The following is a 25,960-nucleotide window of genomic DNA, read 5'->3' as shown; positions in this document are numbered from 1 at the left end:
GAAAATAAAATACTTACCGAATTACGGGAGGCGTACGAAAGGTAGGCGGAGGCGGCGCGACTCACCATCCAACACGGGTGATTACAAATTCGACGTTTTCATACGGATTCTCGATGGATGAATAATTTTAAACCGGGAATAAACACTTTACATGCAACACTTTACATGTAACAAACCAATAAGTCACAACTTTTTTTTTCTAATTGTCACACAATACGCATCAACTTTATTCACGCACTTGATTGAGTGATTTATAAAAGCGTTATTTACATGGAGCAATTTTCATACGTTTTTGAACAAGTATTTTAAATCGTTAGCGAATTTGCTGATAAAATCGCTGATTTTTTATTCGCTAGCGTCTACAATTTTAAAATCGCGGCGTCTAATAATTGCTACATTATGGTCAATTTTATAATTGAACATCTCCAACTTTATCGCTCTTGTCAAACAAATGGTACTAGCGTAAAAAATCGCTCCGCTACAACTGAGCGATTTTCGACGCTTGTTGTTGACGTCTTTTATCGCCAGCTTGTCGTTCTCCCAGAGTGAATTTTTGACCGACAAATTTCGCTCTGTGCTGAACTATATACACGTTATTGATAAGCAAATAAAGTCGCTAGCATTCTGGGAAAATGGTCAATCTGAAGAGTCATGGCATCACAGAATGATATAATTTGAGCCGCTATTGTGCTTTCTGCACAATCTCTTCTTTTCGCAGTATGCCGAATTATTCTCTGATTTATTCACTACCGTCTTGATATGAAGCGTTTTTTAACGCTGATAGTTATTTGTTTGACAAGAGTCAAGTTATTTGTTTGATTCGACGTCGCGACTTTAAAATTATAGACGCTAACGAATAGAAAACGCTAAAACATTAGCGACTTTGTTAACAACGTGTAAATGCTAGCAAATTTTGTCGGTCAGAAATTAATTACTTCTATAAGAGCGACAAGCTGGCGATAAAAGACACCAGCGACAAACGTCGAAAGTCACGCTGTGTAAATAACGCTTATTGGTTTATTACTATTAATAACCATCAAGTAATTATCCCGCAGCTCATTTTTATTAAAAAAACGTTTAGATTACAGTAATTATAGATTATAGTAATCAGTGAAGGAAATTGTTGTCTTTTATAAAGCAAGTTGCGTACTCGCGTGAATAATACGATCGGTCTCGCGCTGCGCGTTCATTTGGCACGAGCCACTACCGTATCGCTTAAAATGTATCACTTATTAATACTTTTAGAGATTTACACACATTCACACAGGAACAAATCTATTTGTCCGTTGTTATTAATCACTACCGGTTAATTATTCAACGACCATATTATTCGAAGAAGAAAACGCGTTTATACAACGCACGTAGGTACCCCGACGCGAAGATAACGTCAATAGAATAAATCAAGATTAAGTGTAAATCTGTCGATAATTGCAGTAGATAAATTATGGTATCATACTGATGATAATGCAGAGCATTAATTAATTAGCAGTAAAACGTTTATATTATTATGCGTATTTCAACTGCGTCAATTTTATTTTAGTTATACGAAGATGTTAAACTGCCCATCATATTTGATCAAGGGCGATAATGTAGAATCATTCGTTTATTCTTGTGCAGAAAAAATATTCGCTTCAAAATACAAATTATGTAGCTTATACGTTCAAATAAATGGTATCCCGCAGTTTGAAATAAATTGAGAAATAGGACTATATTCGTCAAATTACGATTACAAACCGTAAAAAAAAAGTTATTTGTAGGATCAAATTTTATTCGTTTAAGCGCTTTCACTACAGACTTCTCAGTGAAAGCGCTTAAATGAATAAAATTTGATCCTACAAATAATTTTTTTTTGCGGCTTGTAATCGTAATTTGACAAATATAATCTTATTCCTCAATTTATTCCGAACTGCGGGATACCATTTATTTGAACGTATAAGCTACATAACTTGTATTTTGAAGCGAATATTTTTTCTGAACAAAGATAAACGAATGACTCTACATTATCGACCTCGATAAAGTTTGACGGGCTGTTTAGCATCCTCTTAAGCGAGACTTAAATATGTATTTTTATTTATTTAAAACGAAAGATAAATCTCGTCTAAATTCAAAATAATATCGGTGACCTAAAAGTGAATAGATATAATGTTAAAATATCAAACGTCTACCTGTACATTATCGTCAAAGGTGTTAATTTTTTAAAATAAAATATTGCGAACTCAAAAAGGATCCCTGCATAAAATGTCTTATTCAAAAATGAGTTTCGCATTCATGAAATTTTATTTTGAATTCTGCTTTCGAAAAATCTCGGATTGGATCGTGGCCAATACTTTTCAGTGCGACATTGAGAATAGAACCATGAACTCTTATATGCCTCTGAATCTGATAACAAAGCAGAAGAAGTGTATCTTTTTTAATGCGAGAGTTTGCATTTATTTAAATGCCTTTTATTGCGATTGATTGTAAAGAATGTTTAGAGTCAAATGAATTCTTTTGAATGCGAGAGTTAATATTTAGAATAAATTAAATCTTAAAAAATCAGAATTTAGAAGATATATAATTGAATCTGATCTAATATCTTCTGAATTTTGCTTTTTGCAAAATGTCAATATTTTTTAAATTCTTTCAATCCGACGTTTTATGCAAAGATGTACCTCGTAGATAAAATATTTGATTGTCCTGAAAAGGGCAGATTAATTTTGTTTTTATAATAAATGTTCAAAATCTCCATCGTTCATTGTGATGCAAGCTCTCTGCATGCGTCTCAACAAATTTTCTTGAACTTTCTACATGGCTTAATTTGTCCTCGATTGAAAAAACGATATAATAAAATTTGTCATAATTCTATTTCTTCATTTTAATTCTTCGACATTCTCAGGAAGCTATACGTAAATTATTTTCCTGCAGTTACCGCATAAGTGTCTTAAATTTTTTCGGTAAACCCATCAGTTTCGTGTAATCTTTGAATTGCCTCAAGTACAACGTTAAGTATACTTTGAGAGAGAGAGAACATCTATTATAAAAACAAAACTAATCCGCTCTTTTCAGGTCAACCAAATATTTTATCTACAAGGAACATTATTTTCGAGTTCGCAATAAATTATATTTTTAAAAAATCGACGATGTACAGGCAGACGCTTCATACATTTTAATATTATATGTACTTATTCACTTAGACCACTAATATTATTTTGGATTTAAGCGAGATTTATCTTTCTCTTTAAATAAATAAAGATTAATATGTTAGTAATACGCATAATAATATAATTCTACTGCCGATTAATTAATACTCGGCATTATCATAGTATCAAATTAATGCCACAATTTATGGACTACAATTATCGACAGATTTACACTTAATTAATGCTCTTCAAAAAACACAAGCTTTTGATTCGTTTTGTTGACGTTGAGTCTCCGCATCGGGTAGTCAGTTACGTTGTAAACGCGTTTCTTCTTTGAATAATATTTGGTCGCGGACCGAATATTATTAATCGGTAGTTATTTTTAATAACAATGGACAGAAAGCTTTGTTCCTGCGTGAGTGTGTGTAAATTTATAAATCACTCGATAAAGTGCGTGAATAAATTCGATGCTTATTGTGTGACAATTAGAAAGAAAAAAACTTATCGGTTTGTTACATGTAAAGCGTTTATTCCCGGTAAAATTATTCGTCGAGAATCCGTATGAAGACGTCGAATTTGTAATCACCCGTGTTGAATGATGAGTCGCGCCGCCCCCACTTACCTTTTGTACGCCTCCCGTAATTCGGTAAGTATTTTATTTTCTAATTCAAATAGTAAAGATTTGGACAAAATTTCCGTAAAGGAAAAATCGTCTCAGAATACGAATCATTAGTAACTCAAAAATAGGTCTTTGCAAGGACACCTGGGTTTGGAATCACCCTGTATATGTTTTATATATATACATGTATAACAGACATAATAATAAAATATTATAATAAAAATAAATTTTGTTCTTTAAATTATATATATTTATTTAAAATTATGACGATTGATTTTAGCCCTCTCTCAAAAAAGGCTGAACACGGTGCACCAATTACAAGCAACAACAAGTATGATTTATTGTTTGGCGTGACAACGAGTGAGGCTTTGTGGAAGTTTGCGGAGAAAGATGTCCTGCAAGGATTCGAAGGAGAAAGGAGAGATAGAATCATCCGCACGTATGTGAGGAATGCTTACGTCTATCACCTGACTGAAATATTTTATACAGTAAGTCTCTTATCATATTTAACTAATTCGACGTTAATACGAATTCCATACAATTGTACAATTAGAGTGATTTTTTATACTAAATCAAAAGATTCTCTTAATTTTTAAATGTTATTGTTTTATAATATTATGTCATTTATGTTTTTGAAAACGGGTGGATTGAATCTCACCATTTATTTGTTCTTTCCTTAAATCTTTTTGTCAAATTATTAAATTTTCGTGCAATTATGAATTTGAATCTTGTGCTCCGATTTTTAAAACTTTTTTATTGGTTAACTCATCTGATACTTTTCTACAATTAAAATCTAAATTTCGATCTTTATCTTTTAATAGAGAAACCTTCAAAAAATAGGAAATTATAATTTCCAAGAAGTAAAGATAGTTGTATTTATGGTTAGCTATGCGACATGCCATGCATATTTGCGGCATGTATATCGTTGTATTCGTGTGGAATTTATCGCAGGACATAATTGTTACGTTCCACACAACGATTGAATCGCGTGCATTGCGTTTTGTCGAAATGCGCCGACGCAATTCCATTTGGCGCGTTATCGGTCCTCGCAGGATACAGGCCAGGCATTACTTAATGATTATAGCCAATTAAATAATTATGACTGGCGACAATATATTTTTACGAGGGCCAACGGGAATAAACATGCGGTTAAACGCATTGCTAATTATTGTATACAGTGATAAGGGAAACCGAGCTTGATAATGTACAAAACTCGCAGGAGCTTTAATTTGTAAATTTACTAGAACTTAATCGAATACCGTTTTAAATAAATAAATTATATTTTAATCACTTTTCAATCTCTCTACTACAGTTTTATTTATAATATTGTTAACAATATTTGATATATTGTTAACAAAAAAATTTGGAATTTTTAATTAAAAAACAAAATTGTACTAACAAATAAGAAAACCACTTGCTCCTAATTTCCCACAATAACTTCTTGTCAAGTCTACATAAATAACAGACTTGGAATTCCTTCGGTACATAGGTGGTGAATGAATATACTGACTGGGAGCGAACAGTTCAACATCCTGTCAACACGAAGGATGCGTGCGTGCAGGCGTTGAGCGATGCACAGTTCGTGGCACCGCTTGTACAAACTGGAGATCTCTTCACCCTGAGACACACTAAGAAACCAAACAGTCCTCACATTGCACCGATCCTCGATAGCGAAGAAGAACCCATGCCCAAGACCTACTTCTATGTGTTCGACTATCAGATGAAAGACGGCGATTATCCTCAGGTAAGCAGAACTAGTAAAACTTAGAAAATCTAGAAAATCAATATTTAGAAAAGTATATACTTATAAATAAATTGAAAATTATGTTTATAATTACATGTAATTTACAGAAGAACTCGATAAGAATCAGTCCTGAAACGTGATAATTCAGGTGTAATAAATAAATTTTGAAATTCAATTTTTTATTTATTAACATAATTGCAATTGCGATTTTAGATTTATATAATTGCATCTTAAAGTAGATTTTTGCGTTTCGTCAATGTAATCTCATTTTTGTTTTAAAGAATTGTTATAATTAATTGAGTCAAAAAATGTTTTGACTGAATGTCAATAGCTTGGCCAACGGTGTAAAATTCTAGATTTACATCGTTACAAACTGCTACAAGTATTTGATGAATTAACTAATTTTCGAACAACACCGTCCAATTATAGATTTATTTCACTTTTGTGCTGTATCCTTCAATCGCGGTTCGTTAAAATGATAATGCTCTTCGTTCCCACGGGTGCTTAGCTTCATTAACTCCAGCCCGTTGCAAGGATGCAAGTTCAGCAAAGGCAATTATTCGTTTGTTAGTGGTGCGGGATATTCTCATGTAACCACGTGATGACTGTTTTCCTTCTGTCTCTCGGCCATCGTCCGTTCGCTATTGCCGGTTCAAATTATCGGCATGTTTACGTTCAATTATGCACAGATTACATTATATGCGTGGTGTTACATTATTGTTCTCCACCGCAATGTCTCCCATTATCAGCACGAGTGCAGGCTCTTTCAACAAAATTTGAGTATGCAGACGTATCCGGCAATTTTCGTAAAATGTCCCATAAAAATCATGTAGTCTCTTTCACTAAATACTTTTTAAAATGTAAAATCAATTTGAATTTTAAAATTTCAGTATATTTTAGTTATTAGCATTTTCATATAAATAATAAAGAATTTTTTCATTAAAATCTTTTGAAAAGAGATAACAAGTATTAAATTATTTGTTTTGGAAAAAAATGTAAAAAATTTAATATTGTTTCTAGAAATATCGGTTATTCATTTTATAAATATAGCTATTTAAACATAAAAAGTTTACATTTTGCCTTAATTTTTTTTAATATTACTTTTGTTATGTGTTACAGTATCCAAAGAGATAATAATTACAGTTGATCGACAAATATGTAACGCCACAAATCTTGAATTTATTTCTAAAGATTCCTTTCCATCTGAATTCGTCGAGCAAAAATTCCAATCAATAAACGCGTAATCGATTAGTAATTCATGATAGTGTGTGAGAGCTAGACCGTACAGTTTCCAGAGAAATTCCGTTGAGTAAATATGTACGGAGATCGCGTCGGTAGAATAATCAGTCGAATCGCGAGACTATCGCGCTGCCTCTCGTTGTTTGTGATGTTGTCCCAACCTGGTGGCATCTAACATTCTGCCTTTATCTCGCGGGACGCGTCTCCTCTGTTGTTTGCTATCGTAAAACAGATAGAATCCTTCTCCACCCGGTTGCATCCATAATTACTCTGAATAAACAGTTACAGGTTGCCAACATTTCAACCATTTCATTCGTGATTATGCTCCCACATTAATTATTGATTCAGTTACCATCCTTTTCTGTATCAGTATGTATTTCTACGTTAGAATGTAGAAGTGCGTCATGAAAATGATGCACATTACGTACCACCAAAACGTTGCAACTTTAAATATGCAACATTCCAATGCAACGTAATAAAATTCCTTTGACCCTTTTCCTTCTAATAATATATTCCATTTATTTCTATCAACAATGTTTTCCTTTTTATCGAGATAAATGCAACTTTTTGACTTGTATATTAAGTCTAGAACAATTTATTTACTTAAAACAATTACTATATGTTTTATTTGTTTAATCTAAAATGATAAATAAAATAATTATATAAAAATGGAGCAGATTTTATTGCTTGTGATTAATATTCGTAAAAACAAGGTAAATACAAAACAGACGTAAATAACCATTAGCCTTATTTTTACGAGTATTCTTTATAAACCATATGTTATTAAATTATTTAATACCATAGGATTATAAAAGCATCTATTAAGTATTTTTTGGTTATATTATTTGAAAGTGAAATAAAAATAAAATAATGAAGACAAGAAACGCATGTATTTTATCATAGGACGGTTAATTTATTTAGTTAGTAAGTAAATGCTTTACCAAGACAAGAACACACTACACACTCCGTCATAGAAGATAATAGAAAGATTCGATTTACGATGGAACCGGTGCACGTACGTCGAATATAATAAGGATGCCATCGCGTCGTTTGCAGTCGACACGCTTCTCACAGCAGCCATTACAAACCCAATCCTATTTCAATTTACGCTAAAATTATTTGCAGAGCTAATCGGTGTGTTTATCCGCTTTCTTTTTCCCTCTTTTATATATCCAAGTTTTTTAAATGTATATTAATTTTTTTAAATGTTTGGTTCAATGAATGTAAACTGTAGGAAAAGAGTTTATTGTGGTAGATTGTGTGATACGTAATGTTTTTTTATAAACAGTTTGCAAAACAGCGTATGTATTAAAATATTTAATAAACAACTTGTTTTTCACCATTGTCGACTAATCAAGTTAAAACATTTTAACTTCACAGGCTGCTTATACTGTATTATTCGTTATCTTTTTCTTTAAAACATTGTGTGAATAATAAACTACTTTTAGCACATAATGGAAAAAGTCAGATAATTTTAATTACGTCGGTAATGTTGAATTACATTGCAGTTATATTTGCAAGGTATGTAAATACATTAGATAAAATTGAGACAAAAACATTTTATATGCTAGCGCTTTAGTAAAAACAATATCATAAAAATCATGGTTCGCTATATTTATTTTAATATACAGTGGCAATGCCATTTGTTTATCAGCCTTAGGTTCTAATTAATCTGTTTTAATTAATTAAAGCTGATAATATTAAATAAAGTACAACCGAGCTTTTTAGCAACAAAATTTCAAAAAAAAAAAGTTTTTAGTCAATTAAGTGGTCGTGCTACGTTTTCGGAATTGGTTCAGTATTCATACTTCGTTCATAATTGTATGGCAGTCGCGTACGTAGGCCAAAGGACGAGAAGGTTTCGTCGATGTGTGAGCAGCACGAAATATTCCAGTCATGTCACGCGCACCATATGCACGGCAACGCGCTACCGCGTTTGTTCACAATACAATTTTCCTACTTTTTCACATTCGCCAGCAATACCTTGTCCTGAAGGCAGACATCTTTCCGTTCTCTTTACACTTATTCTTTACACTACCTGCAAACCGATTTTTCAGTAGTTTAAAACCAAACCACATTAGATGGTTGAATGGTTTTATTTAACAAAGTTACTTTCAAATTTACCCTAAAAAATTAATATAAAGAGTTTCTTTTAAATCTTGTCTTTTAAAAACTTAACAAGTCCATAAAGTTTATTTTTTAGAAACATAATTATTTAAGAAAGGAAAACGAGATATTAATATTCCAAATGATGAAAGTGTGCCGATCATCTTATGTGACATTAAAACGCAAACACGCTTAATAACGCTTGATTAGCTTGTATAATGAAAATTAATAGAAAGCAAAGAAAAATAGCTGTTGTAGAAGCTCTCATAAAGCCAGTTCTACATTTTTTTTTTGCGTAAGAACGAAGAAAAAACGAAGAGGTTGGAAAAAATGGGAGAACCGAAGAATTCTCACGAATTCATAAATACTCTCTCGAGATAGCAACTTGTAATCTACCAGCAAAGTGAAAACAGACATTGCGGGCGAGTCGCAATCGATCCTACCGGGACGAACGGAATTCATCCCGAGGATCGTTGGGGGATTTGCAAAGACCCATCGATACGCAGAGGATTTGCGAAGCCGACGTTCAAAATCTATCAGCTCGCGCGCCACCTCGTCCATTCTAGGATGCTAGGCTCCTCGCGGATCCCTTTAAAAGGTTCTCTCGTGCTGTAATTCGATCGAAGACGATTTTCTTCAAGCAGGATTCGTTCACCGCGGCGAAGAAAATTTTCGTAAACCTTCAGCAATGATCGTCGCTAAGGTGCTCTGTAATCAGTTTGATAGTTAAAAGATGGGTTTTATAGTAAAAGTCGCATTCTACGGCAATATTGGACAGAAATAGTATTGTGACAGTGATTTCTACTTTCTTTAAAATAATGGAGAAAATTTTTGTGCAATACTTCTATATAATAATACTAATCACACTGACAGTTTTGGAACAATATTTAATCGTATACATAATTAGTATCGGTGATTTAATTTGCTTGAATAAAAGTGATCGATACATTAATGAAGAAGGAAAAAGATTAAATGAAAACAAAACTAGGAAGATTTTTCTTTGTCGAATCAGGATTTCTATTGCGCTACTCGTCGTGATTGCTATTTCTCCATCTTGCACGAGGAAAATGAGAATACGACCTCGCGCTGCAGTTCTCTCCTCCAAAGAGAAGTCGATAGGAAAAGAAGGAAAGAAACGAGGCTGGGTGAACTGCAAGTTGGAAAAAGGCATTACGAGAAAATTTGCCCTCAAAGCGCTGCGTGCCGCAAAACACATCCTTTCCCTTTAGAAAATCCTTAAATAAAATCTCCTGTTGAGATTATGAAATGCCTAATGGTCGTTGAATAGTCACTCAATCAAAGAAAATATAATTTGTACTATTGATTTTATGTCTTAAATCTTTTAATAAAGTGTCGCAAAATCTTTTTTCTCATTTCTACAATTGTTAAAAGATTTAAATTATTTTACATTTATAAATATAATGTAACTGAAATATAAGGAAGAAAAATAAAAAGCTGATAAATAAGATTTAATAGAAATACTTGCAACGTAGATACAAAAGATTAAGTATTTCTTAACCTTTGAAATACACATTTCGCATTACTGAGATTTACAAAAGATATTTAAATTCTTACTTCTTACTTTGAATGAAGAAAGGGTTTAACTTCAAAAGTATTCATCCCCGAAATTGTCTTCTTGATACAATTTTATAAAACAAAAAATAAAATTTGGAACGCATCAGAGATCCCAGACTTCTAGATTTAAATTATACTGTAATAGGCGTGAAAAAACTGAAAGATAATGAAAGGGGGAATCGAGCAGACGATGAAACAAATTATTTAATTAAAGCTATCCGGTACACAGTTTCGAAACTGGGCTTTCTCTATCCCGGTCGCGACAATCCTTTACCGGCTAATTGGGGGAGTACTCCGTCTAATGAGCGAAGAAAGGAGGGCAAAACGATGTAAAACAAAACGCTGAGGGCTAACAAAAAAATATAGAACGAAGGCTCTGCGACTCCCGCGTGGAGATTATCCGTTTTGTCTGATTTCTTTCTCTTTGTAGCGCTTTGTTCTGAGAATTTTTCGCCAATGGTAAACGTGATCTCGGAAATCCACGGTGTTTATCCCGAGTTTGTATAATTACGACGCCCTAAAAATTATAAAATAAATGGAAAAATAAAATTAATTTAAATAGTAAAAAATACGCGTTTAGCTGTACATACATACTCGTATACTTGTAATTAATTTTAATTGTTTATTGGGTGGACTTCAATAAATCGGCGCAAAAATTATTTACAAATTGTTTACAGTACACATGTCGTTATTATAAAGTGTAATAAAAGATTAAATAAGTTTTAATTATTATGTGTTTACTGCGTAATAATGATGAAAAATGTGATGCAATTAAAGTTGTGTAGAGTACGTTAGATATAATAGATACGTTATAATAGATTCAAATTAAAAAAAATTTAAAGAAAGATTAAAAAAAATGTTATTTGTAAAATTTTATACAACAATGCTATGTTTATAAAATAATATATATATATAGATTCATATATAAAAGGACACCTAGAAATTTTTCACTTCAATGTAAAACATTTTCTGATAATTATACATATTATACTATTCTGCAATATGTAAAGCGAATATATTTGTAGCGATTATACAAAGATTAAGTTAGGTTATATATACATTTATTTTTAGTAAATTTATATTTAAAAAGTCATGATGAACTGTAGATTTCTATTTCTAAAATTATGTAAACGGATAGTTTATATTAATTAAAATGTTAATACAATGCAGTGTTTAGTTTCCAAGAAATAAGAGGATGGTACTTTTCATGCCAGTAGGAGATTTGCTCCTACATTAATAAATAGCATTGTTTTATAATATAATAATACAATAAGTAAGAATAAAATTTCCTATCTTCATTTTTGTGATGTTTTTCCTGGAGCAGATGTGCACCGGATTTTCTGATATTTCTCGAAGATTTTTTTTATTTCGCTATGTACAGACGCGCGCTGCTTACAGTGCATAGAACACATTGCCGCAATAAAATATTCATCGTAAAGTTTACGGCTGTCAGCTGTCGTAGTCGTAGAGCATGGTTAACACGAGGCGGCTTAATATTCGCGCCCGCTAAAGCGCAATTAAATTATTTGTCCCTCTAAAATATGCACCGTCGTGCTGGTTATGCATGCGCTTTTCGCGTGAATACTCACACGCAACAGGTATTTATGAATGCGATTTAGAAAAATGCCCGCCTATAGGCATCCTGATGTGGAGTGTCAGATGATTTATGATCTATCATTCGTCGACTGTTACCCTCGATACGAATACAAAATTGCGTAAATTTTATGTAAAACAAATTAAGCGATGTCTTCTTCAATATTAAATTGAGATATTACCATTATAAGAACAGCAATCATTAAGCAAAGAGCAAATTTGGTTTTTTTTGAAACTACAAAGAATTATTTACTTACTTTTAAAATAATGATAGATTTATGTGTGGTTTTAAAAATTTGTTATACTTTTCGTACGTTATATTTTTACCAATATTAGCTCGAAAGATATTAATTATTCTAATCCTAAAGCAAAATAGAATTTCTGTACTAGAATTAAAGACGATTTCTTATTGTTGTGATACATCATTTAAGTATAGATTGTCATTGCTTCCACTTAAACCATTTGAAGTTTTATTAAAGCTCTCAAAGATTAAACGGGGAATGCTTACGGATACACCGTGCTATGATAAAGCAAAAGAAGAATGTACGTCGGTCGTCGGAAAACAGCCGCCAAATAGACGCGCTTTCAAACGGATGGCGCCATTTGGCGGAAAAAGCTTCGCCGTTTTATGGCGGACGCCCGACAATTTGCATGCTCGTTCTTCCTAGTTTTGACGGGCAAACGAGCACCGAAACGCGCTCGTAAGCTTAGTCACAAAACGCAGACAAGTTCGCAATCGTGAACTGCTACAGTTGTTCCAATCCAAATGGTCGAGAAAAGTGCGAAACGGCTATCAGGATTAGTAACAATCACCGTGGTGAATAATGATCAAGTCTATCGATGGTAGAAAGAACGTACATAAAAATTTATACTTCGGATTTTTATACAGCGAAAATTGTGAAAAAAGCACAGATATTTAAAATTTCCAAATCTTACTTTAACAGTCTACTTTGTTGAACTTTAATTTATTTAATACCGAGGAAACAAGTTGTTTCAACGATGTCAACAATTATTGCGCTTGTAAAAGCAGTAATAAATTTCCCCCCTTTTTTTCTTTATATTTCTAATATTCTGACGAAACTCTTCTCTCTTATGGAAGAGAGCTAGCAAGTGGATAAAAATTGTTTGCAAGTGCGTAGAAATGCATTTATCTTCTATCTGTCCGTCCATTATATCTGATTTCTCGTTGTCGCGCACGCGCGATTTCGCGTACGACGTGGAAATAATAGCCAATAGAAACAATACCCTCCATTCCGACCAGACTGTGCTTGATCCGCGTCTGAGTCGCCATTGTACCTCGGGGAACACAAGGATGGAAGTCGATCGCATTTCCGCCTGTTCGCTGGAAATTGCTGCGATCGTTCTGCGACGAAAAATTCGCACTGCCCAACTTTTTCCATTTAAATTTAAATTCACACGCGTACGTTTGAGAAGAAATAATCATGCATATATCTGAAAAATCGATGCCAATCTTGTGATAATTCTTTAATATTTCATTGATGATCTTTTTCTTCTTGTTTTCATCGTTTATTAGGAAAATGAAACAATATTAACATAAACATAAACATAAACATAAACATAAACATAAACATAAACATATGTTTATTTGAAACATCAACTCTTTGATGTAATCAAAGTTTCCATGTTTTTTTTACATTTGAAAATGTTGGTAAATATAATTCTATAAAATATTTGATCACGCATACAATATAATAAAACATTTTGAAAATATTATATCTAAAATGTCAAAAATATTATGCTAATAAAAATATTTTACTTTTATTAGCTTTATATAATTTTTATTAATACTTTTTTGTAACTAATAAAAGTAGAATATTTCTAATATTTTATGTTAAATAATTTCCAAAAATGAAATATAATTAAATTATCTTTATTTCTATATATATATGTGTGTGTATATATGTATTATATATATTTATATTAAATATTAATTCTATTTCAATTAGAGTCAACTTCATAATTTATAGTTAGAATATAAAAAGTAGTCTTAAAATTAATGAAGACTGAGTCTAATAATAATGAGCTTTCTATGAGAACATCTTATCTTTTTGAGAATCAAACTATTGATTTCTTGAAAAATAATAGTTACTAGGACAAATAAGAAAAAAATAAGACCGCATAGTTAATAATTGACGCTGCAAATGGAGCACGTAGTTATGCGCACAGTTATCCGCATACCAAAGAGGACATGATGTATTACGTCAGAACGCTATTGTCACGTTATTACTCGTGTAGCTACTGTCACAACGTTACAGCGTTATCTCGTCAACCAGCGAGATTACGATATGATAAATTAATCAAAATTAGAGCAAATGCTAATTAGCGGTCGGTATGTCTGTACACAATGCTTCTATATTCTTCAATATCCAATTGTAATCCACGTTCTTTCAATCTCTCAATGTAAATTATAGGATTAATTACGTCAACTTTTTAACATCTAGAATCTCCATTGCCAAAAGAGATTACATATTTCTATTATTTCTGGCTTAAATTTAAAATTTGGCCTAAACATTAAATTATAAAAAACTTTTAATCTATAAACACATTTTAGAAACTTATAATATAGCTATAATAATTATAATTTTAAAAAACACAATTTACAAATTGTATTTTTAAAAGCTCAGATATGTATAAATGATGTTTAATATACAACTGTAACAAAAGAAATACAATAATTTCTTATAATTTTAGTATTTATTTCGTTTTTATTACGTTAGTAAAATGTATTGCTATCCCACAGTAAATTAATACACCTAGCATTTTCCACAATTCTAAAAAAGATTTTATTATTGTGCGATTTAAACACTTTGCGCGTTATTAGCAACGCTATTTAAATCAGCTATGTTTCATAAATAAAGCATCTTTGTATATTTTTTCTGGATATATGCATGGAGATAGCTTTGTGTAAGAAAAACAGATGCGAGTATTAATTAAATTTTCAAAGGAAAAGTTAAAACCTGCAAAGCTATACAGAAATAAAACAAGCAAATCAATTTCCATTACGTAACGTTACGTCTATTTTATTCTAACGTTAATTGTAAGTCCAAATATAAAGGATTAGAAGAGTCTTCATGCGTAATATCTATCTTCAATATTTGAAGAGAAATAAGGCAAAATTTACTTGTCTCTCTAAGTTTAATGTCTTACGAAGATATGAGTATTTGACGTCTTTAATTCCTTCTTTAGAAATAATTTAGAGATGAGATTGTCAAATCTCTTATTACCGTAAACACAATTATCCTATAAATTAAATCAATCGTGATAAGAATTTCTAACGGTTCTCGTTGCTATCAGTACAAACGTTGGCGTTATTTTCGACGATACCTCGTATTGTCGCTTCTTACGACGACATGGTTTAACCGAAGCACGAATTGAAATTTGCCAGCATCTGCGGAACGTCAGGAATGCCGTCGTGATCCTGTCGGTATCCAAGAACTAGGGAGGTTGAGGTAATGGTAAAGCGAAAAGGCGGAGGTCCAATCGCGTCAACGAGATTACATCGTAGAATTTCATACTCTCTCTCTCTCTCTCTCTTTCTCTCTTTCTCTCTCTCGTATTACCAAAATCAAAATCTCTTCCCACGTTTTCGCTTATAGTCGGTTTACATGATTCTAGATGTCATATTATAAAGAAAGGTACTTACAATAAGTGTTTAAACATTTACGCATAATTACAAATATTTTTAAGTAAAATTTTAAAGTTATTTTAAGATAGATGAGCTAAGAAATGAATCTTAATGACAAATAGAGATAATTACGTAAACGTAAAGTATATTGCAAGAAAAATTTTTTCTTTGCTTAATTGCGCTTCACACGTGTTGTTTTACTTTTTTCTACTCTTGCAATCTATAATAATTTTTTATTGCATTATTTCTCTTTCTACCTTGTGTTAATTATTTATTTAAAAAACATTTTATGATATAAGAACTTGCATCTCTTATCTTTCGGAAATGTTTGAAATTTTGCTTTGATGTGAAAGCTTTGTATATGTAATAAAGGAGCCATCATATAGAATTGAGCCAGAGGAATGATATATTAAAAATAAAATTTAAACCGTCTTTAACGCGAGGCATTTGCAGAATGGGGGACTTTTGAAAAGCACGTTAGAAAAGTCATGAATTCATTAGTCGCTGTAATCGAATCGTCAAACGACACGTTAGGTGAGAGGCGCAAGAAGGCCTGCGAAGTTACTCGACACGACACAGGCGTCCCGTAATCCTTGTCGACGTCGCTTCGTAGCCGTTAAGACCAACGATGTTACAAAGGTAGCGTAATGTGGCTTGGAAATCGCTCTTCAGCCAACATGCGGCATTAACAGTGCGTTTCTTGCGTTTCTGCGAACTCATTGGATTATTACCAGTGACTTTTACGCGATGATTCTGCATAAAGCGAAAATGCGAAAGGATGCCTCGCCCTAGGCAATGCTAGATAAATATTCAAGTAATAACAAAAAAGAATGTTTGATCTTTTTATGCGAAAGGTGAGCGATAAGATGCGTTGCTAACAAAAAAAGGGGGGAAGTAAAAAGTAAACCAGAAAAAATAAAAAAAAGTATATCTAAGAAATAATAACTTACAATTATGATCTTATGTTTGAAATTTTTTTATACAATTATACAATTGTAAATTTTCATCTACTCAATTAATCGGGAAAACAAGGAAGGGAAGGTCGCCCACTTTGAAGATTCGTCGTTAACGTTACATGCGAGCGAAAACACAGAGTTTTAATAACGAAAAGCAGTACCAGCGTTTTCTCTCGTTCGACATTTAACCGATCTCTCTTTTCGCCTTTGTCACGCCGACCCTTCTCGCGACATTGTTTTTCCTCGGTTTCATAGTTACATCTCCGCTAAAGTTGTAGCAATGCGGATCAGCAAAACTCAAAGCATTTCCTGTACCGACAATGCCTTCTTTCTCCTCTTTTCTTTACCTGTAAAAAATCGGAAGAAGAGAATATTTTAAATATCAGGACAGCATTGGACTCGACGATAGTTCTTTGTATTTGTGAGTGTCAAGTACTAGAAAAAAGACTGCAAAAAAGTACGTTCAAAAAAATTTTCCATGTAATTTTTAGAATAACACTATAGCTATATTTTCATAATAATTATCTCATCCATATATTTTCTTAATATAATTTAAAATCAAAATTTACATTTGTTTCGTTTTGCATCTTTATATTTGGACAGGATATAATAATTAAGTTTTATTATTTAATTTAATAATTAAAAAGATGTTCTGAAATCATTATTTTCTAGAAAATGGAGGAAACAAATAATAAAAATTGAGTTCTATAAGATAATTTTAAATCTAGATAATTCATTAACTTTTATTTCTCTTGATTTTTGTACGGTTTATAAAAATTAATGTATATTCAGGAAAAGATATTTTTATGTTACAATTATTTAAATACGGTTAATTTTACAACTTTTAGAAATTAAATTTTTACTAAAAGAGTTTTTTCATATTCTTTTGTCTGTTTTTCTCCTTCAAAAAAACAACATAATTTTAGTTATTCTTTCTGGTTCATTAAACCAGTTCTTTCACAAGCGTTTCTTGACATTTGTGGATTACCCAGCAAGAAAATTTCGTTGGAAATTTTCTCGCGGAGTACAATAGCTAAGTCAAAAGTGATACTGCACAGGTGAGTACGCTTATTTTTCACGAGAAGCGAAGGTTCTGAAGCTGCGTGTGGCCGTAAAACGGCAACACTCACTGTGCTGAAGATACACATAGAACCATAAAAAAGTATGGTGTCGTTATCTTGCTTTTACTAAATTTATGTTATTCGACAAAGATGTCTTTATTATGATATCTAAAGTGCACAAAAAGATGAGATGCAAAGACGCAGATATTCATAAACATACTTTTTATTATAATACTAACCATAATTTAACCCACTAAACATAATTTGAGGAATTGTTGTAGGCAATCTTGATAAAAAAATAAGTTAGCGTTCATTAATAGAGTCTCATATTCTTGAAAGTTAATGACTGTTCTTTAATCTCTTCAATGTTGCATAATTACAGGTAATATAAGACAATCTCAAATTTGGCAGAATAATGTAGAAATAATTGAAACAAATTCCGTTAACGACATCGTTTTTCCACCGCTTGTGCATAAAATTTGTCTTCCATTTGTGACGTTAAATTGAAATTGCTCGGTCATTGCACTCGCAACTGCGATTGTCGATGCCAGACACGCCGGAAGTCGACTTTATGGCAGCTGAGCGTGCGCGCATACGGTGGACGAACCTCAGGTCGAAAAGAGGAGCGAAATTGGAGCGAAAAAAGAACTGCAGAATAAAAACTAAAAGTTACGGGGCGGCCGCGAGACCTGTGCCAAAAAGGGTTGAAAGCGCGACGTGAACGCGCTCTATTCTCTTTCTATCCGCTTCTTTCTTTTTTCGTTTTAATTTCACGCCCGCGCCAATTTTCGGGCTTTTCGCAAGCGCAGGAGGTCATCGGCGTCGATTTATTATGTCACGCGAAAAGGCCGGACAAATCGCTGAAAATCCATTCTCAAAGAAGATCGGAACACCCGCCATTTCTACCTCGAGCTCAACAAATGCGCGAGTAATCAGAACGCGATGTGGCCATTACGCTTGATCGCCATCGGATGAATGGGGTGATATTGAATATTCCGTGATTCCAATCTCAGATACTTTTGTGACCAATCTCATTATAACCAAGAACACATTTTACAATTAAGAAGGAATTTCAAGTTATTTGAAAAACCCAACTAATCACCGACAAGATCGAGAGTTCCGCTTTCTCAATCGCGATGCATCGATCACTTGCCAGCAGATCGCCCCAATTCCTGGGGCACGCTGGATGTACCTTAATGAAATTAATGGTATCAGTAGCAGTCGTACATTGCCGGTTAGCCAACGCTCTCGACAATGACGGAATCTAGTTGGCGAAACAACTTCGATAAAGCTCTGGATTTGTTCCGACAGTGACGAATACGCAACACGGACATTTTGGATTTGGGTTTCCGCATTCCATATTTTATATCTCTTCTGCGTTTCTCCTTTTCTCTTTCTCTTTCTCTTTCTTTGCTCTGTATCATATAATTGTATCACTATTTTGTATATTATTTTATTACTTTTTATATATTACGTTCTATTTTTTTCATTATATCAATCTTTAAGTCACTTGATGTATATTCTACGTTGATTATTATTTCGTGCATACTTTTTCAATTTGTATATACGTTATTGCATACCTTGTCTTTCGCTTTAAGAAGGGAATAAATACCGTTCCGTCGTTCTCTTTCCTATTCTGATTATCGTTTTCGCTCTCGCTCTCACTCTCTTTCTCTACTATTGAAGCAGCATCTTAACCGACTGCAGTACCGATTCGGAACTAAGCTCGTCTACTTGGTAAATGCCCTTTCGTGCACCATTCGGCACGAACGTGTACGTACGTAATCGCCTTAGAATCGCCGATTCCATTTCAGTGCTTGCCGGAACAGATAGCTTCCTCGGCAGAGCGGACTTGCGCCTCAGAGATCGATTTCGGAGTCTGGTACCTCCGAATTCCTATACCAAAATCCATGAGTATGATATCTGGAAGATGCCATACAATCACAACTTTTACCGATAACAGTTTATATCGTGGTATTTGATATCTCTGTGATTTCAACGATTATAAGATCTGTACACAACGATATTTTAATGATTGAGATCACAGATTCCATCTTCAAATGCTTTATCCAACTTAGATCCGACGGTCGACCTTAGCGTTAGCTGAACATAATTCTCTGGTGAGGACACCGGAGAAATTGAATCGCATCTAACATGTCTACGATGATCCAGCTTGCGGATAAGCTCGCGCCAACGATGACAATTTCTAAATCCCGGCCGTATTAAGCGGTATATTTCTGATTTATAGTCAACGATATGTGCAATTAAAGCAAACCAGGAAAGCGCTTCCATTTTTATCCATCGGTCGCGAAATGTACTACAATTAATAATTTCAACATATGTTCTACATTTTTGCTCAAACTGTAATATTAATTTTAATAACTTTTTTCATTTATTTTCAAAAAATTGTTTAATTATACATATATGTAATACTTAGGTATTATAAATTGTTAAGTATTTTTATATCGTTATCTCTTATCACACATATGTAGAAAGGATAAAGAATGTAGAAGTCGCTTAACTTTATTCTTGTTTTGTTTACAGAAGATGGGCTCGGTGCACGGCGAAGAGCTTCCATTCGTCTTCGGGGCACCATTGTGGGTGGAGGGATTTGGCCATTTTCCGAAAAACTACACGAGACTGGAAATGGCACTCTCGGAGAGTATCATGCAGTATTTTGCGAACTTTGTGAAAACTGGGTAAGTGGATTATATAAAATTCTATCCCACAACTTAATCAGCAGAACTTAGTTTAAGAGAGTGAAAAAATAGAGATACGAAATTTTAATAATTTGATGACGCAGTGATTGCACAAATGTGCCAAATGGCAATTTTATTTGCCGTTACGATCACGTCGCATACTCTTTTTCCAGTAACCCAAACATTTACACTTACTCTAAAAGCAAATTTTAATTTTCACTTAGAAGTATTATTGAAATCCGGTTTTTTCTTTGAATTAATCAACGTACTAGGCACGCACCACTTGCGGAATCAATTTGTGGTGGAAAAAAACGGCCGAAAAGTCTAATTTTCCATATTCATGAGTGAGCCACGCAGAAAGTTCGTCTAGGAGTGTGGAAAAGGAGGAAATATGTCATAAACGTCACAAGTAGGGGAGAAATGGTCGTATCTGGTGAACAATTAGTGTCATATTATTTTCATAATTAATTATTATTTACATAATTAAACATTACTATAAAATAACGTAATAGAACTTATTATTGATTATATATAAAGAGATAAGATACTTTTTTAATGGAATATAAAATATAAAAAAAAATAATTAAAAGAGAATAAGAATTTGAAGAAATTTTTATGTACAAAATATTGTTCTTGCCGCTTATAACAGTTTCGATATTATATACATTTTTGGGCAATATTGGAATCTACAAATATTTCACTTCAACAAACACACGCACCCGCATGTCATGCGTATTAGTAATGCCCTAAAAAACCTACGCCAGTAAATATTCAAAAAATATATATGAAATATTCATAAGCGCAAATATAAATTCCCCCAAGTTTTTCGATCAATAACGTGTTTGTTTGCCAAAACTTTATTTTTATTGACAATCTGTTACTGCAAAATAAATGTGGTTTGCATTCCTGAGTTGTTTATTGTAAAACAAAAACGTGACTTATTGGATTATAGAATATCAGCATTATTAGCATTAATGTTAATTGTACAAACTTTAATAAATCATGCGAATTAATTAGCGTTTAATTAAGACTTATGAATTTAACTTTCAAAAATTTATAGTTTTTTTCAAGACATACTTTTGAGATTTGATATTCATTAAATTTTAATAAATATGATAAAGATTAAAGATAATTTGGTAAACGTAGAATAAGTACCAGTGCGAAAAATCAATCTTTTTTAATACCAATCAACAAAACTGTTATAGAAATGAAATGTAAAAATGTTTTTAGAGAGGGGCAATTTAATTTTCATGGCGAAAAACCATAAAAAACCATAAATATCATGGTTTTTTAATTTATTTCCGTAAATAATGGGAATTTCGAAAAACAGTTCAAATAAAAGTAGATCTTATCGAAATACACATTCTATGTCCTATTAATTTTTGCCATAGAGATAATAGTTTTTGAAGAAAACAACGTTAAATATTCAAACTTCATATAACTCATTTAAAACAATTCGAGTATTATTAGTTAATTTTATTAGTTAATACTGAAAGGAGATACGGGGAAGGGCCGAAGCCCCGCCAAAATGTCCACACGTTTTTTGTACCATTGTGTTTTTGACTTTCCATGCAAAGCGAGATCCACCCATACCCCTCTCCCCCCCCCCTCCCGATTACTGAGCGAAACAACGTCCACGCTGATACTGTACCACATGAGTTTGCCATTTTAAATTTGAAATTGTGGCTAGATAGTGACTAAAATTGGATTAGAGTTATAAAAAAATGGGGAGGGATTGCAGGGGAAGGGACGGAACCCCTCCCGCGCCCATGCGTTCTCTGCACCACATAGATTTGCAAACATGCAAATTTTTGTTTTGACGTACTTTTCCCAATTACTTTCGCATTCATATGTTTTTTTGTTTTTGTCAATTTTTTAATAATGATTTAATAAATAATGTTCAATAAATTTATTGCAAATTTATTGCACGTTTGCAAATCTATGCGGTGCAGAGAACGCGCGGGCAGGGAAGGGATTCCGCACCCTCCCTGCACCCGCTACTCGTTTTTTCCTAACTCTAACCCAACCAATTTTAGTCGCTATTTAGCTACAATTTCAAATCTGAAATCGCAAACCCATGTGGTACAGTACAAGCGTGGACATCGTTTTGCTCTGAAAATTAAATTGCCCCTCCCTAAAAACATTTCTACATTCCATTTCTATAGTAGTTTCGTTGGTTGGTATTGAAAAAAATTGATTTTTCCGCACCGGTACCTATTCTAGACATTTAACCGATAATTTAAATATCTAACAATTATAATAAAGTTCAGCAAACAATTTAAAGTTTACTATTTGAAGGATTTATGTACACAGAAAAAAAATGTAATATAGTCAATAACATATGTGATTGCGGGCTGCCAACTACATAAAATACTCAATACAATAATGTTTGCTATTAATGCAAGTACAATGTTGATACTGCAATAGCATATATTATTGTATTGAGTATATCTGTAATTGGCAGCCCGCAATAACATATCTTATTGAATATATTACTTTTTTTTTTCAGTGTAGGATTATATTAAAAATTGAATAGGTATATTGCAGAATCGCCTTTACATATAACTGTTATACTGAGTTAACTCTCATATATTTACTTGCGCCATGTGCACATGTGTTCGTATTCGTGACTCTCGAGGCCGCAAATGGAATATCGATGAAGGTGTGAGAAATATTTTACGCAGTGAAAATTCTCAAGACCTTGTCCTTATTTGAGAGCCATTGCGTCTCTTCGGAGACCAAGGAAATGGAACCTGTCTACTACGCGAACATTCTTTCACGAGAAGAGGAGAGACTGCATTTTCCTAGAGTAGAAGTAATACTTAGAGGATACTTAATGTCTTTGACACTTTCAGTAGTGGTAACCGCGATCTTCAGACTAGAAAGTTTATCTCGTTATCTTTTTGTAAATACAAAATCGCGCATAAAATAAAAGAATCTAGCAGCAAGTTTACGCTTCTTAGAATAAATTTATAACTTTAACATTTTTAATAAGATTTTTGATTGTTATCTAAGAGTTTAAAAGATCTGTCAATCCACATCAATTTGATTTACTCTATTCTTAGAGATGTAAGAACTAAAGTGTTATTGATTTAATTGTCTTCAATTATACAGCTTAAATCATTATTACAGTACGTTAGACAGCAACTAAGAGTCAATGAATAAAATCGAAAAATACAAATGTTTGTGGAAATACTTTTTGTCGAAAATATGCATTAATTACGAGGCAAATGATCTCTCATTTCGAGGTAATTTGTATTCCCTATGTATCACACATATCTAACCGATTTGGTTCAAACTTAAAAGAGCTGGAACATCAATCTCTTTTGCCTAAATCGGTGATGCATCGTCGAAGCGAATTTCACGTTGCTCGGAGCAACGTCGACGAGCATTGGGAACATCGTCGGCTCGTTTCGACGCCGCTTTTGCATATTCATCGAAAGGACGAAGGGGTTAAACGAACTTTCGCATATGTCGCCAATAACTTCGTAGTTTCGCGGTAGACCCCCACACGTGGCTTAACTCCGGCAAGAGAGCGTGTCTGGAACAATGTGTATCGACACGCACGTGGCGTGTATTCGGAAACAGCCAGACCGTATACGTGCTATATCGAGCGTATCCATAAAGGTTTTTACTTGAAATTTGCTCATACATTTTGCGCAGACAAAATGTACAAAAAATGTATACACACATTATTTAATTAAAATAGAAAATATAAAACACGAGACGTTATGGTAAGAGATAAAAATTATAATAATGTAGTATAAGTTCGTCAATACTGACGTACTACTTTGTTTCCAAATTGTATTTTTTTAACAAAAAATTAAATTTCAATAACAAATACAAATTGAAAAGTATCTCGTATTAGATGATATACTTTTATAGTATCGTCGGATTTTGCATAATTATAAGCTTTTGTAAGACGTACGTAAAAGTTACATCTTACAAAATAAATATCTAGCAAAATGAGACGTAATAGGCAGTAATTCTACTTTTTTTTTCTTTAACATTATTTTAAATTACCCTGCTGTAAAGTTATTAATTAAAGTTAACATTGGCAACTCTTAAAATGTAAACGGTACTCCATTTCTTTATTTTTATATTATTATTTTATCTATACGAAGAGTAATATGGACATAAATCGAAGTAAGAATATATTGCCTTCTCCGTTATTTCTTTCCGATCCCTTCTACCTTTTTACGAGCGTTGACCCACATGTTTTGGAACACCCTGTATATTACCAGCTAACACCCTGGTAGGACATTCCGTATAAACGTCAACGCGCGAGCACACCCTGTGCGCGATCACGCACGGCGCAACGTAGTTTGTCTCACGTAATTCCTGTGTGTACGTGACCGTGTCTGAACTCGAAGCTCAAAATTACTCGCATTGTATTATACATGACAGTGGAGAAGCGTTGACACCACCAACCGATCCGATTGGTTAATACGTGACGTCTCAGAGTTCGTAGTTTAGTTCGTAGTTATCGCTAAGTCGACGGATGTTGGCAAATCCATAGAAACGGCATATATGACTCAACCGTAGCATATTGCGGAATCTTCCTTTCGGATAAATACAATTTTCGCGTTGTCACGTTTACGCGTATAAATGAAAGAAGAGCACCATCGAATTCTGCCGACAAGAACTACATGAAACAAAAGATCGTAGAAATCTACAGCAATTAAACGCACGTGAGCGAATCTCGAAACATTTTTTCCCGCTCCTCGCTTGCTATTAAAACGTTAAATAACGATCAAGGGAGAGGAAGAGAGAGAGATAGAGAGAGAGAGAGAGAGAGAGAGAGAGAGAGAGAGAGAGAGAGATGACCTTCTGCGGTAAATTTTGTGAAAAAAATGTGCGCGCAATGAAAACTAGACGGTGATTTCGTCCGCGTCGATCCGGATTATAAATCATCGCTCAAATGCTCATTTCGGCGGATGAACGTGGCAAATGTGATTCAAAATAAACATTAAAAACCCGTTTCCGCTTCGGAACCGCGTCCCATCATACATTTTATCGGTCGCTGAAGTGATGGCGCCGGATGTACATGCACGTACGCGTGAGCGTAAAAAGCAAATTTGCAAGCGTCAGAGAAAACGCTTGCAAAATGATTCCCAATTTTACGCGTTATCACCGTTTCTCTCGTTCGATGTCATGACTGAATCCTCAAAAGACAAATGATTGCCATTTTTCTCCGCAGATATGAACAATTTCGGGCAGAGCTCACAAAAATTGCACCAATGACAATTATTAATTTTATTGACTTTTGGAAACATGTACTTCAATGTTCCATTTATTAAAATAAAATATATTTTATTGAATATAATTTCTCTGCATTTTTTAATAACTGTCACTTGACTTTAAATTAAAAATTAAAATACATTATTTTGGAAGCTTTATTCTTTGTACAATGTTTTAATTTTTAAATAATTAAAACTAAATTACAACATTCTGCTTGTGAGCTGTCAAGTCTTTGATACATCGATGATCCCTTTACTTCTTAGAAAAGAGAAAAAGTTTCTAGATTACGTGTAAAGTTTTTGACATTTCCAGACATAACACGTTTTGTGGAACAAAATGTCTCCCAGTGGGTTTTTGTAGAA

At 33.1% G+C, this 25,960-nt stretch overlaps 1 protein-coding gene across 2 annotated transcripts in view; it reads left to right on the top strand.

Annotated features, from left to right (window-relative positions):
* LOC105833651 (neuroligin-4, Y-linked) overlaps positions 1-25,960 on the top strand; it is a 217,941-nt gene that overhangs the window by 139,927 nt on the left and 52,054 nt on the right. For both annotated transcript variants that reach the window (XM_036287401.1, XM_036287400.1), the window contains exons 7-9: positions 4,019-4,226; positions 5,228-5,482; positions 20,203-20,357. In XM_036287401.1, the coding sequence (XP_036143294.1) occupies positions 4,019-4,226; positions 5,228-5,482; positions 20,203-20,357 (618 nt within the window). The remainder of the gene's footprint in view (positions 1-4,018; positions 4,227-5,227; positions 5,483-20,202; positions 20,358-25,960) is intronic.

Source organism: Monomorium pharaonis, chromosome 5 (genome assembly GCF_013373865.1).
Source record: "Monomorium pharaonis isolate MP-MQ-018 chromosome 5, ASM1337386v2, whole genome shotgun sequence".
Taxonomy (NCBI): domain Eukaryota; kingdom Metazoa; phylum Arthropoda; class Insecta; order Hymenoptera; family Formicidae; genus Monomorium; species Monomorium pharaonis.
The sequence above is the reverse complement of the archived record's forward strand: the minus strand, read 5'-3'. Positions and strand labels throughout refer to the sequence as shown.